Raw genomic sequence first — 17,872 nt, forward strand, 5'->3', positions numbered from 1 at the left:
ATTCTGTATACGCATTGAAATAACTTACATACTTATATACATAAGTACATGACTTCTCCAATTAATTGTTTATTGTTATGTATCTTCGTCCATTATTACTAAATATGACTTTGTTTATTTATTAGTTTTAACGACTTTGATGAAACAATTTCAGGACTCGACAGAAACCAACGGCTCCAACGTGCCATGTCCTCCTCCACCTCCTCCTCCGATGATGAACGGAGGTCCACCTCCCCCTCCCCCCATGATGAACGGGGGACCTCCCCCTCCTCCACCCTTGATGGGCAAGGGACCACCTCCTCCTCCTATGATGAATGGAGGCCCACCTCCACCCCCGCCTGGGCCCGGGGGTCCACCTCCCCCACCCCAGGGAAGTCGCATGGCCAGGCCGACAAAACAAGTGAGCATCGGGGATATGTTTTTTTTTTTTTTTTTTTTTACTGAGACGTACTGCTAATGAACTGATGTTTCTTATTATGTATGTATGTATGTATGTATGCATGCATGCATGCATGAAGACATGGATGATGATCAATAATATTATAAGCTCGCGTAATCGTGAACTGAATACCCTGTACCGTTTTTATTTCGAATTGTTAATTTTTGTTCGACTGTTAATCTATCAAAGATATTCCAAATTAAGTTATTAATTAATTTATTTATTCATAGATATACTTATTTGTTAATTATTAATTTATTTATTTGCTGACTGCCAAAAGACATGCTAATTAATATTTATGAATTTTTTTTATTTATTTATTTATTTCCTAACAATGCCAGATGTGTGAGACTTGAAAAAACATTTGCCACTTTTTCGTTTCTTGAAATAAAAAAAATGCCACCTTTTCGTTGCCTGAAATAAAAAAAAATATGCCCCCTTTTCGTTCCTTGAAGAAGAAGAAAAAAACACCTTTTCGTGGCATGAAGTAAAGAAAAGCCTAACTCTACCCTTCGTCTTCCAGATACCCAAATCGACCACCCAACTGCGTGCCTTCAACTGGGCCAAGATGCCAGACTCCCGGGTGACAGGTACGATATTCGCCACGCTGGACGAATCGCCCCTTTACAAATTCATGGACCTCGAGGATATTGACAGAACCTTCGACGCCACCGTTTCCAAAAAGGGTAACGGAGAGGTGAGGGTCGAGTTTCAAAATTTTTCTTTAAAAAAAAAAAAAAAGGTCAGTTTTCACATTTGTTTTCTTTGAAAAAAGGTCAGGTTTCACCAGTATTTAAAAAAAAAAAAAGAAAAGGGTCAAGTTTCACAAATGTGTTATTTAAAAAAGGGTCATGTTTCTCATTTGTTTTCTTTAAAAGAAAGGTCATTTTTAACTTTTTCTTTAAAAATAACATTTTGGTTTTTCTCACTTATGGTGCAAAAAAAAAATGGTTTCCGTCACGTATGAGGCAAAAAAATCTTTTTGTTTTCTCTTACTTATGAGGCATGGAAAACTTTTTGGTTTCTCTCACTTTTGGAGGAAAAACACTTTGCTTTCCTACACTTAGAGGAAAAAAAAAACTTCAGGGTTGCTTGACTTTTGGGGCTAAAAAGAAACTTTTCTTGATTCCTTCACTTATGGGGTATTCTCTTGAATGGCAGCATGCTGAACAAGTTGGTGGTACTTTTGGTTTTACTCTGTGTACATGTGTATTTTTGTGAATACTAATCCTAATAATATGACTAGTTCTTCATCCATTTCGCATCTTAACATATAATTCTTTCCTTTGATTTCTGATACTTATAATTTGACCTAAAGTGCAGGGCGTACTTTCCCGTCCTAAACTGGCAAAAGTATTTAGTAAGTGATTTCAGTTTTAAACAGTCCCCCCTGATCATTATCTAAGTAAAACTTAACATTACCATCACACGCTGTTACTGAAACAGTGAATTTCTAAACGGAGTGAATATAAACATTCTAGATTTCAAGGTGTATAAACTGAAAAAAGTGAATCATCTAGCCCAGAATGACTTAAATTAAAGTATATAGTTTAAATCCAGTTGCAGGCTCACTATCACTTACCCACATCATGCTTCTGAGAGCATAGTTCACCAGAACTGTTACACCATGTTACAGAACCCAGAATCAATCTTTCATTATTGTATCTGTTCCCAGGGCGAGAAGACGCTGGAAAGATTGAAGTCCTGCCGAGCGGTCCAAGTCAGCGTCTTGGAAAACCGACGTCAGCAGAACTGCGCTATCCTCCTCTCCAAGCTTAAGCTAACAAACGAGGAACTTGTAAGGTCAGTTGAACTTTGGTGGTTGTCAGAAATTTCTCGAGAGAACTGAACTTGAATTCGGAAGTTCGAACTTTTGGTGGTTGTCAGGAATTTCTCGAGAGAACTGAACTTGAATTCGGAAGTTTTTTCAGTCAGTGAACTTGAGTCATTGTCGATGGGTCATTGCATAAAGACTCTCTCTGTCTCTATAAAACCACAATCTATCTCCCTTTTCTGCCCAACAGGGTTCTCTTGAAGATGGACAGCGACGGCGAATTGGCGCCTGATATGGTCGAACAGCTCCTGAAGTTCACGCCCACAGCAGAAGAGAAGAGCATGTTGGAGGAACACGCCGACGAGATCGAAAACCTGGCGCGGGCTGATCGCTTCCTCTACGAGATCTCGAAGTGGGTTTTTTTAATATAATTTTTTTGGGGAGGGGAAGGTGGGAGAGGGGTTGAGAGGGCCTGGTAGTTTTAATTAGTTACTTTTGACGATGCTTTTAAATGGAAGCTATGATAATAATGATGCCTTTAAATTACTTATTTCGAACATAAAAAATAAAAACTATGACTGCATCTTTCTTAAAAAATTGAAGCTCTATTTTTTTTATCTCAGATTCAGAGTAGAAAAGGTTGATTGCATAATTAATTAATCTTAAACTCTTCGAGCATACATCTTTTGCAATTTGTAAATTTTGAGGTTGGCTTTTAACTACTCAGTCCTGGTTTGATTAAAGAAAATTATTTATGCCAATCTGTTTATTAACTACTTCTTTTGTTGGGGAACAGTTTTTGCTTTTTGTGGAATATGAATGGTAGCACGAATGTTCAGGTTACTGGGTTTTAACTTGATATTTCGAATGATATATTTATACTCATGTCCAGGATGAGGTAAGATTTTTCCTACTTACTACACGGAATCGAACACAGGATGAGGTAACTAATTCTCCCTAGCACTGCACAAAACGAACACAAACTGAGATAACTAATTCTCCAACTCACTACACAGAATCGAACACACTCTAAGATAACTAAATTTCAAACTCCTTACACAGAATCGAGCGCATGAAATAACTAAATTTCTAACTACTTACACAGAATGGAACGCATGAAATAACTAAATTTCTAACTCACTGCACAGAATCGAACACACTGAAGTAACTAACACTCCAGCTCACTGCACAGAATCGAACTTACTAAGATAACTAATAATCCCCATCATTTGCACAGAATCGAACACTACGAGGAGAGACTACGCTGTCTCTACTACCAGAAGAAGTTCAAGGAAAGACTCGCCGAGTGCGAGCCAAAGATCTTTGTCGTCAGTTCGTCAGTTCATTGAAGTACAAAAGAATAAAGGTAAGGCTGAGAATAAGACTTATAAGCGCAATTTAAGGCTTGATAGTTTATTACTAAATGTTAGTACTCGAACATACAACCAAATTTGAATTGTTGGGGCTTCAAGATGGTTCCCGTCGGATCTTGTAGTAGTCTTGCCTTACCGTTAATTTATTTATATATTCATATGTGTCTTTTCTCTTGGTAAATGTTAACCGTATTTGTTGGTTAATGACTGACTTTATGTTGATCTATTTTTCATTTGTTTGATATTATTTATATATTTTTGTTATTTTTATCAAGGAAAAACGTTTGATATTTATATATTTTTTTTATTTTTATCAGGGAAAAACAGTTTTCTATCATTCAAAAAGTTTTATATTATGGAAAAATTATTTATGTTATGAAAAGCGATTTTTATTTGGGAAAAATTGTTGGTGATAGCGTTTTATGACGGAGAAACATTTTTACAATCATGGAAAAATATTTTTCAGTCTTGCAAAATGTTTTGTATATCATGAAAAACATTTTCTTAATCTGAAATACGTTATTCTATTTTAAAGAACATTTTTGTATCATGAAAAATCTGTTCCTATCATAGAAAACATTTTCCCATCACGATAAACGTTCCTTTGTCACGAAAAAATTTTTCCATATCACGAAGAAACGTTTCCTTATCACAAAAAACATTGCTATATAATTGAAAACATTTTCATATACCGAAAAACATTGTTCTAGGACGAAAAATGTTTCCCTACAGTTTCCTATCAGGATAAAAGTTTCCCTCTCACGAAAATCCATTTCCTAACCACCACCACCACCACAAACGTTATTAAACGTCCCCATGCTCTTCTCAGGTGCCAGAGGCGGAGCCTACGGATTCAGGATCTCCTCGCTGAACAAACTGACAGACACGAAGGCTTCCAGCAACCGTTCCATAACGCTTCTCCATTACATCATCCGCGTCTGCGAGAAACAGTGGAAGGATATTGTGAAGATGGACGAAGATTTCCCCAACATCAAAGAGGCTGCCAAAGTCAAGTATGTAGGGTGGGGGTTTTGTTTGCGCGTTTTTGAAGAGGAGTGAAGAGAGAGAGAGAGAGAGAGAGAGAGAGAGAGAGAATTGATAAATTCATTGTTTTTATTTCTCGGTCTTGTTAATGAGTCTTTGTGTTATGTTAATTTTTAAATTTAAAATTAATTCCATAATTGTTTTGTTATTTTTGTTGATTGATTTATCTGATTGGGTCATAATTTTTTCTGCCTTGTTTATAAGTGTATCTCATGTTATTTATATTAATTTTTACATTTAGGATGAATTCCGTTTTTGCTTTGTCATTTTTGTCTGAGAGAGAGAGAGAGAGAGAGAATGTTGGTTAATTAAACTTCTAGATTACTTCCTTTTCAGTATTTATGTTAACTTGTATATTTAGAACGAATTTCACATTTTTTTTTATACTTGAATGAATGTATGCTTTACATTTTCCTATGGTAAGTATCCTTATTACAGACCCTAATATTCCATAAAGAAAAACTATAAATACCACATTCTTGTTATTGTGATTGTAGGGCTGAGAGGGGTTTCCTCTTATAAATTTTTTATTAGCTATTTTCCAACAAAATTACTTAGAATAGACCTCATCCCTGGATTAATTTGCACTTAAGTTAAATGACTGATAATTAATTCAAGTTATTAACATTTTTTTCTTAGCTACAAAGACTGAAAAAAGAAGTAAACTCTAGAAATAAACAATACGTAAAAATATGACATTTCGGTCTAAGGCTAGATACCCAACTACCCTCCTCCCTCTTCTCTTTCTCTCACTTTCTCTCACTCTCCCTCTCTCCTCACTCCCTCAGTTTCCTTCCTTCCTCTTCTCATTCTCTCACTTTCTCTCACTCTCCCTCTCTCTTCACTCCCTCAATTTCCCTCCTCCCTCTTCTCTTTCTCTCACTGTCTCTCACTCCCTCACTTCTCTACTCCCTCTTCTCATAATCTCACTTTCTCTCACCCTCTCACTCTTCTCACTCCCTGACTTCCCTACTCCCTCTTCTCTTTCCTTACTTTCTCACTCTCTTCTCTTTTTCTCACTTGCTCTCTCTCTCCCTCTTCTCTTTCCTTACTTTCTCACTCTTCTCTTTTTCTCACTTGCTCTCTCTCTCCCTCTTCTCTCACTCTTCTTTCTCTCACTTTCTCTCTCCCTCTTCTCTTTCTCTTACTTTATCTCACCCTCTTCTCTTTCTCTCACTTTCTCTCTCTCCCCCTCTTCTTTCTCTCACCCTCTTATCACTCCCCCAGCTTCCCTCCTCCTTGTTTTCTCTCTCTCTCTCTCACTTCGACTTTCTCTCACTCTTTCACATCTTATCACTCCCTCAACTTCCCTCTCTCTCTCTCTCTCTCTCTCTCTCTCTCTCTCTCTCTCTCTCTCTCTCTCTCTCTCTCTCTCTCTCTCTCTCACCCTCTTCTCACTCCCTCAACTTCCCTTTCCTCTCATCTCTCTCTCTCTCTCTCTCTCTCTCTCTCTCTCTCTCTCTCTCTCCTCTCTCTCCTCTCTCTTCCCTCTCAGCTTCCCTTCCTCTCTCTCTCTCTCTCTCTCTCTCTCTCTCTCTCTCTCTCTCTCTCTCTCTCTCTCTCTCTCCTCTGACATCCTTCCCTCACTCTCACTAACTCTCCATCTCTTCCCCCTCCCTCACAGCATCACGGAACTCGAGAAGGAGATCAACAGCCTCCGGCAAGGACTCGACTTCATCGAGAAGGAAGTGTCGTGGCACAGGGCGCAAGGATCCACCCCACCAGGAGACAGGTTCCGCCTCGCCATGAACGAGTTCCTCGCCCTGGCCAAGGATAAGCTCGTCAATATGGAGTCTCAGTTCGAGAATATGAAGACCCAGGTTGGTTGTGTACCGTTTTTTTTTGTTTATTTGTTTTATTTAGCTTTTATGTAGTTATTTGTGTAATTGTTTACTTATTTATTTACTTAGTTATATGTTTATTTATCTATTTATTTATTTATCTAGTTATTTATTCATTTATCTAGGTAATGTTTTACTTTTATATCCAAGTTTTCATTTATGTGATTATTTTTCATTTCATTTAATTATCTAGTAATTGATTAATTTGTTACATATTTATTAGTCTGCTTATTTATTTATTTATTTATTTGTTTGTTTATTTGTTTGTTAATAAATTGTTTTATTTATCTAGTTATCGATTGACTTTTATCTTGTTATTTATTTATTTATCCTTTTTTATCTAGTTTTGACTGGTTATTTATTTGTTTATGTATTTATATATATTTATGTATTTATTTATTAGTTATTGATATATTAATAGATTGATTATTTTTACTTAGTTATATGTTTATTTATCTATTTATTTATTTATTGTTATTTATTCATTTATAGTTGTTTTACTTTTATTGATTAATTTGTTATCTAGTAATTGATTAATTTGTTACTTATTTATTGGTCTGCTTATTTATTTATTTATTTTTTGTTAATAAATTGTTTTATTTATCTAGTTATCGATTGACTGGTTTATTTATTCATTTATCTAGTTATTTATTTATTTATTTGCTTAGCTACTGCCTTTTTTATCTAGTTATTGACTGGTTATTTATTTGTTTATGTATTTATATATATTTATGTATTTATTTATCTAGTTATTGATATATTAATAGATTGATTATTTTATTTATTTATGTATTTATTTATTTATTGTGACTTGGCATTTGGTTCGAATAATAATAATAATAATAATAATAATAATAATAATAATAATAATAATAATAATAATAATAATAATAATAATAATTAACTTCTCTTTCAGTTCCTCACCCTGGCAGCCATGTTTGGTGAGGACGGGAAGACGTCCCAGCCTGAGGACTTCTTCGGAACTTTCGACACATTTATCGACACTCTGAAGGACGCGAAGAGGGACCTGGAGAACATGAAGAAAAAGGAAGAAGAAGAGGAGAGGAAGAGGAAAGAGGCGGAGGTGAGAAATGAGGATTTTATTCATTGATTGATTTATTAATTAACTTTATTAATTTATGGATATATTAGTTAATTTTCTTTAGTTATGCATTTATGTACGTATAATTTTAATTTGTTTATTTATTGTCTTTTAGTCTTTTGTTTCATTGTTAAATGTTGTTTTAGTCCAGTACATAAAAGTTGTTTTTTTTGTTGTTGCTTAAGCTCCGCGTGTTTGTTAGCATGGCTGTTTTTTCATCTGTTTTCATGTAATGTTTGTGTTGTTTTTGTGTCATTAAATACTGTAATATCGTTTGAATTTATTTGAATTCTGTAGCTTGAATTAGTGTGATGCATTTGTCATTTTTGTGTTTTTGTACATAAATACATTCGTTGCTAGTGTATTTGTCTGTAAAGAATGAGTATTAATATTGTTGTATTCGTAATAATTATAAAATTAATGTATCTGTTTTGTAATGCTGTATTTTCATTTTGGATTCATCAATTTTCATAGACTCATTTCCCACCTTGTGTACCTCTGAATTTTTACCTTTTTATCTCCACACTTCATATCTTGTATACTTTTATCTTGTATATCTCTTCTGTAAGTCCTCTATGCTTCTATATTTTCTGTAATTCCATGGCGTATAGTTTATATTAGATACAGTAAGCTTTTTGCAAATGTTTTCCTTAGGTATTTGAGTTGTAGACAAAATATTTCAGCAGAAAATTTCGAGAAAATTGACCTTGCCGTGTAGATGCAATTGCATGTGTGCAATGATTTATAAATGTTGAGAAGTGTGAAAACCACGTTAAATTTTTCAGATGTTTAAACTTAGTTAATTTTAATTTTGTTTAGTGAGGTTCCTGTCCCGTCTAATTCTCAAAAATTAACTGTAGTGAACAGGACAAAAATATGAGTCCTTCCTCACTCTTGTTTTCCTAATTTACCTTCACTTTCCGTCAGTGACAGTTTGTCTCTTCTGTCTAAAATATCCATCCCTTCTCCTGTCTATCCTCTTTTAGTCCCTGGACTTCTGTAACTGTCTGTTCTTCCTTAGGGGCACACTGAAGACATTCGAGTGTCACAACCATATATATGAGTTTGGAAGACTGTCCTTATACTGGGGAATACTTTAGATATTCATTTCCAATTATACCAGACAGTTATACATGCCAAGCGGAGGGCAGAGATTGCCCAAGACAGGCTAAACCTTGACGTACAAACAGGATAGATTATCGAAGACAGGATAATCCATGTCATCCAACTGGGTAAATTGTCAATGACAGGATAATCATTGTCATAGAAACAGGATAGGTTATCATTGACAGGATAATCAGTGTCTTACAAACAGGATAGATTATCAAAGACACGATAACCCTTGTCTTGCAAACTGTATTAGATTATCCCAGACGTGGTAATCCTTACCATGTACACCAGTGGATTATCAGAGACATACGAGATTATGTACATGGGGAGAAAAACATTGTATTTTGGTTAGAATCCTAACAGGTCTGTAATTTCTTCATACATAATATATTAACAGGAGGAAATATATCAGTATTCTCTACATAAAATTTAAATAGCATTTTAGTAATGAATCACCTCTTTTTTATACATTTTTCGTCAGTAATGCCTCTTCTCCACTCGCCACCTCGACCAATTTTATTCGACACAAGGTATTTTTTAATAAGTCGAGTGACTCTTGGAGAGATATTTCGTTTTTTTTTATGATTTTGCACAAAACATCAGATTGCGTTCGAGTGCAAAAATTTGGCCCTAAAGTTTGTAATGTTTCTCACGATTTTGGATGATTTGTGTGTTTAAAATTGACAGATTTTTTTTTATTTGAGATAATTGGCTTCAGATCTGATTATGTATCGTTTCGTTTGAGAAAATGCTGATTTATCTTGATATATAACGAGTGATTATGTTTTTTCTATAATGATTTACATTGATTAAATACATATCATTACGTACGTCATTATATCGAACAAACAAACACGTAAATAGCTTTATGTTTAATGATTTTAGGAAACGACATAATTATGTCTACGTATTATCAATATTTTCCTATAGAAAGATTTAAAATGTATTTAACTGGTTGAGAAGTTTAGGCAACAAGGAAGATTTCATTTTAAATTAATCAGAGGCTCATTATGATTGTGGATGTATTTCAGATAACTCTTTGATGACGAAAATAAGTATCTGTAAAGAAACAGACCAGCTTTATATATACATGTAAAATAAACATTACTCACACACACACACACACACACACACACATATATATATATATATATATATATATATATATATATATATATATATATATATTATATATTATGATATGATAATCATTTTGGACACAGGCTAAAATTAGAAAAAATTGATAGTTGGTCGGTTTCTTTGCTGATAGTTATTTTCGTAACAAAGAGTTATCTAAAATATAATTATTATATAATATATACATTATTATATATATATATATAGATATATATATATATATATATATATATATATATATATATATATATATATATATATATATATATATATACTGTTTACCTATCAGTACTATCTGCAGAATCTTGAAGATTTCGAGACAAGTTTGCTAGGTACTTAGGTAACATAAATTTCTTTCAGTTCTGTTACAAAATTATTTTTCACTGATAGTGTTCAAGTCGAATTCACTGTTCCCTCATATTCACTGGTCAAAATATGAGCTGTCAAGAGGCCTTTAATAAACAAAGCGGCTTTTCCAGTTTTGTAATAGGCTTTATAGAGTATTTTGCATCAGCAAAAACTTAAGTTTTATTTTAATAACTAAACTGATGTTATGTACTAGTTTGTTTGTTGACAACCAGGTAGGTAATATGACCTTAGGTATTTTCTCTCATAATTGTCCTCAGAAATTTTAAGACCTGAAATTTACTTTATATAAGTATTGTATAATTATTGTACTCCAGTTCGTCCTTCCTAAATATAGATTGTAACGAATGACCAATTACTTTAACCACGACTAATGATTTCATTACCTCAGAACTGTATACTCTAGTGTACATCATAATCTAACATCTAATTGGATTGATATGAATTTCCTACTTAATATGGACGCGAAAGCAAAATAGTCTGTGCTTTTAGCGAGCAGAAGCATGCATTGCATGGTGTGATGCTAACGATTTTATGTTAAATCTTAGGACTAATACAGCATCCGCAAGTGATCCGTGTTCCTTTCCCGTTTGCTGTCTAGAGTTCTGCTGAAATCAGGATGAAGAATGGAATCATTTTTGTTTTAGCTCTTCTCAACTAAGATTTTGTATTGTGATTGTTCAATTTTCGTTCTATTTTCTCTTTTCCTCCGAGTTGATCTGTTTCTTCGTCGTCTGCTGTCTTATTCCTTTTTATTTACTTTGTTACTGTGATTTATTTTTTTACACACAAAAGTGTAAGTTTAGTTTTGATACAATTTTGAGTAATTCTCGTGTTTTTTCAACCCTTACTTATCTCCTATAGCTCATCTATGCTGTTTCATTCGGTAGACTCTCTCTCTCTCTCTCTCTCTCTCTCTCTCTCTCTCTCTCTCTCTCTCTCTCTCTCTCTCTCTCTCCCCTTAGACGTCCAGTTGTATTTTTTGATGACCGTATTTTGATAATTGAATACAACATGTATATTACGTATGTAGTTTTGAGCTAGCAAAGTATATTAGCATTATTCGTTGCTAAGGAATATTGTCACAAAAGAGCCATTAATTATTTGCAGACGACAAATTTGTTTGCAGAACTGTATGTTTATTATATTTTCAAGGTAATTTTTGTTGCTGTTCAGGAACCCTTTAGCTTAAATGTAAATAATACCAGGCTGATTTCACGTAAGATGTGAATCGTTCTGACGATTTATAGAACTTTTTTGAGTTAATTTCATGTTAGCTTTAGCATTACCGTCGCTCTTAGCTACTGTAATGGCCGCTGATAATCCCTTATTTATATGATTTTCCTACCGCTGTTTACCGCTACTGACTTGTGTCTCCAACCATTCACAACCTGACCCTCGCCTGAGAGCCTTGCTAATAATACGCCGGAAGCTCGAATGCTTGTAATGATTCCCAGTCAATATACGCTTGTCATATCCTGTTTATTTACTGCTAATAATATGCTGAAGAAGATCGAACGCTTCTAATGATTCTCAGTTAATTCACGCTTGTCATATCCTGTTCATTTATCCTCTCCAAAAACGCCTAGAAGCTACCTTTTTTAGTCATGTTTCTCAGCTGATGCGTGCTCCAACTTTTAGTCATGATTCTCAGTTGGATGTGTGCTCCAGCTTTTAGTCATGACTCTCAGCTGGATGTATGTTCCAACTTTTAGTCATGATTCTCAGCTAGATGTGTGCTCCATCTCTTAGTCATGATTCTCAGCTGGATGTGTGTTCCAGCTTTTAGTGATGACTCTCAGCTGGATGTATGTTCCAACTTTTAGTCATGATTCTCAGCTGGATGTGTGTTCCATCTTTTAGAGTTATGATTATCCGTTGGATGTATGTGCCATCGTTTAGTCATGATTCTCACCTGGATGTTTGCTTCATCTTTTAGAGTCATGATTCTGAGCTGGTGTGTGTCCCATCTCTTAGTCATGATTCTCAGCTGATGTGTGCTCCATCTTTTAGAGTCATGATTCTTAGCTAGATGTGTGCTCTGTCTTTTAGTCATGATTCTCAGCTGGATGTGTGCGTCAGCTTATAGTCATGACTGTCGGTTGATGTTTGCTTCATCTTTTAGTCATGATTCTCAGCTGGATGTGTGCTCCAGCTTTTAGTCATGATTCTCAGCTGGATTTGCGCTCCAGCTTTTTGTCATGATTCTCAGCTGGATTTGTGCTCCAGCTTTTAGTCATGATTCTCAGCTGGATGTATGTTCCAACTTTTAGTCATGATTCTCAGCTGGATGTACGCTCCAGCTTTTAGTCATGATTCTCAGCTGGATTTGTGCCCCAGCTTTTAGTCATGATTCTCAACTGGATTTGTGCTCCAGCTTTTAGTCATGATTCTCAGATGGATGTATGTTCCAACTTAAAATCTTGATTCTCAGTTGGATGTGTGCTCCAGCTTTTAGTCATGATTCTCAGCTGGATGTGTGCTCCATCTTTTAGTCATGTTTCTCAGCTGATGTGCTTTCAGTCTTTTAGTATTGATTCTCAGTTGTGTGCTTATAATGTTTTTTCTTTGTTTTGTTTGATTTCTTCGCAAACGCCTGGCAGCGATACAAACGCCGTTCGCTGCCTCCCAACTGGCATGAGAGAGCGGCCTTTGCCCTGTGGCACTGATGCCCACACCCCCCCCTGCCCTCCTACCCTCCACCTCCCTCTCGGGCACTGACCCTATGTGTACGACAGGTGACCCCAAACGCTACTGCCACTAATACTGCTATTACTACTGCCAGCCCCTTCACACCTGTATAAACTAACCCATTCGTTAATTGGCACCTTACCTGAGCGGGATTTATAAAAAAAAATAGGATACCATAAAGTCTTCTGAATTGGTTCCACATTGAAAGAATTGATCAGCTGTTATTATTATTATTATTATTATTATTATTATTATTATTATTATTATTTAAAAGTCAGTATCATTTTTACATAAGCAAATTATTTAATAGCTCAGTACAAATAAATTCTGCTGACAATTCTCTACAAGTACCTGACAGGTTTGCAAAACCTTCTGGACTTTTTTCAAGAAACATTATGGTATCTATTATTAGAAATTTTCATCTTTATATATAAAAAGGTCTTCGTATCCTGGGTCTTAATTCTCTAATTTTGGGTTACAGAAGTTATTTAACAAATTACTAACTCTCAAATTGCTAATTACAGTTACTAATTTCACTAAAATGGGAATCGATAATTATTTGTACTGTAAATTATTTAAAACGTCTAACGTCTTTTATGTAGAATATGGGTTTTTAAAATGTTTTATTGTAATTTTATTATGAAATCTTTTTCCCAGCATGTAAGCTATTTTCCTCAAGCTAAAATACACACAAAACTGTTTTGGAATTATTTTCAATTAAAACTTTTCCTCTTCATTTTAAAGGGGCATAAAATAGATTATATATTGTAGTTATATTGAATTTTCTTTTGTGATTCATTCGAAGTCAGTTACGTTTTTCTGTAACTTTTTTTTCGTAAGAAACGTTTGAAAATTGCACCAGTCACCAACCACTGAGCAAAGAACATGACTGCAAAGAAATACACTTTTTTCACCATTGTTGAATGAAACTTACAGCTGTATATAAGATGCACCGTGCGCACTTGACGTAGACTGAATAAATTCCTTCAGGATTATGAAAGGAATTTGATACTTTAAGACAACAAGACATTTTGATACATTTTAATTCACTGTAGAATACATTTTAATTCACTGTAGAATTTTTCACTCGTTTTGCTCATTACGTAAATTCATTGTTTTATGTTCATATATGCAGATTCTTTTTGTTATTAATTCATTTTGCATTTTTGCTTACAAGCGAATTCCCAAACTGAACTAGCAGAAGGTGCCGTATTGTGAATGTTAATGAATGGTGAATAGTATAGATGAATTATACAGTGACACGCAACACTATGTCACTTGCATGAATAATCATTCATGATTTTTGGCATCTGACTTCTGATGAGAATTTTAATTTTGTTTTGAAAAATAATTTTTTGTCATAATTCTCATCATTTAATTTAATATTCGACAAAGACTTTTCATACTTTTCTTAGCGATTAATAATAAATTTGACTGTAAGCATTTTCCTTTGAATTTAATATTCACAAAATAGTGACGAGTTGAATTATTTAATTCACTTCTGAATTTGAAAATAGAATATTAATTTTTTAGTGATGACCTCACTGGTTTTACCAATCGACTTTGGATTTTTCAATCATCTTCAGTTATCTCCAGTTCCCCGGTTATCTCCAGTTATCTCTAATTTCCCAGTTATCTCTCCTTATCCTTTATTTCATTTACCTTTAGGTTTTCATGTATCTCTCCCTATTTTGATTATCCACTTAACTCCGGTTGTCTCTAATTTTCCAATTATCTCCAGTTATCTCTAACTTTCCCATTGTCTCCCGTTACCTTTCATCTTCTAGTTATCTCTTGTCTGTTCCAGTGACTTGACGAAAAATTTCCAATAAATATTCTTAAGTTTATTTCTCTGTTAAAATCTATGACGAAATTTGAGCTGACTTTTATATCATAGTTCGCATACATTTAATCTCTCTCTCTCTCTCTCTCTCTCTCTCTCTCTCTCCCCCCCTTGCTTTAAGAGCATGGTGACGACGCAGACAACTTTACCTTAAATTTTTATTAAAGTTTTGTTTTGGTTATTTTCCATTTTCTATGACTAGACTTTTTTTTTATTTTATTTATAGATTAGGGGTGATAAACATTCAAGCATGAAACAGAAATAATGTGAATGCCGGTGGTAGCTAAATTTGTAAAGGATTGTTGAGTGTTATCGGGACATGAAATGCATGCATATGCATACATTATACACACTTGAGCTTGTGTATGTATATATATATATATACATATACATACATTCATACATACATGTGTATATAACATTCTCACGTGAGTGTGTGTGCATATATATATATATATATATATATATATATATATATATATATATATATATATATATATATATATACATACATATATATATATAATATATATACATACATACATACATACATACATGTATATATAACATACATAATATGCATACGGTGTGGAGGCCTCAACTTGACCAAATCTACATAAGCTTTTTTTGTGCATACCGGATGCTTTCAGAGAAATAACAAATGCACTGCATGCATGCATTATATGTGACAGGCTTCTGGGTTGAATGGTAAATTTGACTGCTGATCAAATTAATAAAAGAAATTTGTTTTAATTTTGTGTAAGATATTGGTTTATTTACATAATTTACAGAGGTATCTAGGTCGCATTTATTAATTTGATTTTAATTTTGCTATAAATCTTTTTTAGTTGTTATGTTGTCCGTCCTTGGAAAGCTTGTATTTTTAAGACTCAGTAGTTAGGGTTAATTTATTATTTTATTTATCAATAAACAGTATTTCAACCGTATGCCTATCACATGGAATTTGCTTTGCAATAAATATGATTTAAATTTGGTGACGGTGTGTCTGTTGTTAATGTTAAAATTATTAAACTAGAGTTTAAGTTGTTTGTGATTTATTCACATTAAAACGTAAGTATTTAAATACTTTAGTACTTAAATACTTTAGATATTTTAAGAGATTTGTTTTAAGTGTTCTTTAATCCTTTTATAGTTTATATTTTGTTTTAGAGTAATTTGGTCAAAAATATTTGATGAAATATTAATATGATGTTTGACATTTTCAAATTTTCTTTCATTTTGCTAATATATGTTGTTGTCATGCAAATTTTAATAATACATAATTCTTTTTACTTTGTACATTGTACATTCATATATAATACAATAACATCTGAGTCTTTTATTGGATCAAATAAATCATAAATATAAGATACTTCTTATTTTTTTGCAGCGTTGACAAAACTTACTATGAATGAATAATATTATTAAAATAAGATAGAAAAATAAATAGTTTTATGTTTGAATAATAGAAGCCTGTACAGAACTCGGTGCAGTTTAAAACAGAACATATAATTAAAAACAAAAGTGAACTGAAACAAGTAATAAAAAAAAAGATTTAGGATAAACAAACAATTCTCTCTTTAATTATGAACTTCAGTTGACTACTATTATTCGTATAATAACTATTATTCGCATCAAATGATTAGCCAATTTAGCCTCAATATTACATGCACTGGTGCTTCATTGTCAGATGACAGCAAAGCAAAATTAGTTAACAATTTATTTTAACGCGCCTGACAAATTTAACGTATGCGTTTTTTATATATAACATTTTCAAATCAATCATCTGTATATTTAACAGAGTTAAGTTACAATTCTAAAAGTTTTTTCAACTTCTTAAGTATAATTAACATAAGTTCTGATTTTTAACATAAAATACCGTATTTAACAATTACCTTCGAATGGAGTTTCAACTTATTTAACATCAACATTTAACTTCTTATGAATTTTCTTCAGTATATTTCACAATGTAAAGCGTCTAACTTAAAAATGGTTTTCAACATTTATGTCTCAACGTGTTTAAAATATTTAATGATTGTTTATGTTAATTTTTAGAAATAGTAACAAATTTGCATGACTATTATTTTCTTGTCAACAAATCTGACGTGACTATTATTCTTGTGCCAACACGTTTAATATATTTAATTTGCTATTAATATGTCAACATCTAGTAATAGTAACACACCTGCATGACTATTATTCCATGTCAACAAATCTAACGTGACTATTATTATTCTTGTTGCCTCCCCCTTTGCAACGGCTCACCCACCCAACCACAACATCAACAGCGCCGCGAAGTGGAGCGAGAAAGAAGAGCCAAAGAAAAGAGCTCCAGGATGAACAACGGCCAACCCGGAGGAGGAGGCGTTGGAGGAATTGGAGGCCAAGGAGGAGGAGGCGGAGGAGACAGCAGCTCCGGCGGGGAGAACGAGAACGACTTCGACGACCTCATCTCGGCGCTGCGTTCGGGCGACGTCTTCGGTAAAGATATAGACAAGATGCGCCGGAAGAAGAAGCACTCGTTCAGCGCCGGGACGCGGGAGAGGGACCGCGAGAGGATCATTGGGTCGCATAAGTACGCTTGATGTCGGGCTGCCGAAGGAGGCGCCGACGGCAAGAAAACCAACAGCAACGTCGTGGACGACGGACAAGAGAGGAAGATCGTGATGGAGGCGCAGAACAAGAAGTAAACAAGGTCGAGTTTATCGGTAAAAAGCGTAAGAAAAAGAAGCAAGTGACAGAACAAGAAGTAAACAAGGCCTAGTTTATCATATATGTCGTTTGTTAGTTAAAAAGAAAAAAATTCGTATTAGACCATCGAACCTTAAAAGTTGATGTGTACAGATATTAAAAAACCTGAAAAGATTTAATCACTTAAAAAGTGGCCCATTCATTGCAATCGTATGTTAATAATTGACAAGAACGACTTCCTCAGTCGTTCATGAAGCATTAAAGGAAAAAATGGCTAAGTATTGAATACTCACAAAAAATTATATTAGATAAAAACGATTTAATAATTATTTGTTCTACATGAAAGATGAAACTCAAAGCAAAGTATCAAACTATATAATGTCATTTTTCCTGTAATAAATGAAATATTTTTATTTACTCATCAGTATATTTGAAAATCAACTTGACTAATAAAAACAATT

General features: G+C 33.8%; 1 protein-coding gene across 1 annotated transcript in view; it reads left to right on the forward strand.

Moving 5' to 3' along the window:
- LOC136845519 (disheveled-associated activator of morphogenesis 1-like) overlaps positions 1-17,447 on the forward strand; it is a 166,019-nt gene extending 148,572 nt beyond the window's left edge. Inside the window, 9 exon segments of the mRNA XM_067115698.1 lie at positions 155-400; positions 963-1,136; positions 2,115-2,242; positions 2,464-2,625; positions 3,451-3,545; positions 4,416-4,599; positions 6,255-6,450; positions 7,388-7,555; positions 17,009-17,447. Of these exon segments, the coding sequence (XP_066971799.1) occupies positions 155-400; positions 963-1,136; positions 2,115-2,242; positions 2,464-2,625; positions 3,451-3,545; positions 4,416-4,599; positions 6,255-6,450; positions 7,388-7,555; positions 17,009-17,305 (1,650 nt within the window). The 3' untranslated portion in view covers positions 17,306-17,447.
- Positions 17,448-17,872: the final 425 nt, after the last annotated feature.

The sequence above is a fragment of the Macrobrachium rosenbergii genome, chromosome 14 (genome assembly GCF_040412425.1).
Source record: "Macrobrachium rosenbergii isolate ZJJX-2024 chromosome 14, ASM4041242v1, whole genome shotgun sequence".
Taxonomy (NCBI): Eukaryota; Metazoa; Arthropoda; class Malacostraca; order Decapoda; family Palaemonidae; genus Macrobrachium; species Macrobrachium rosenbergii.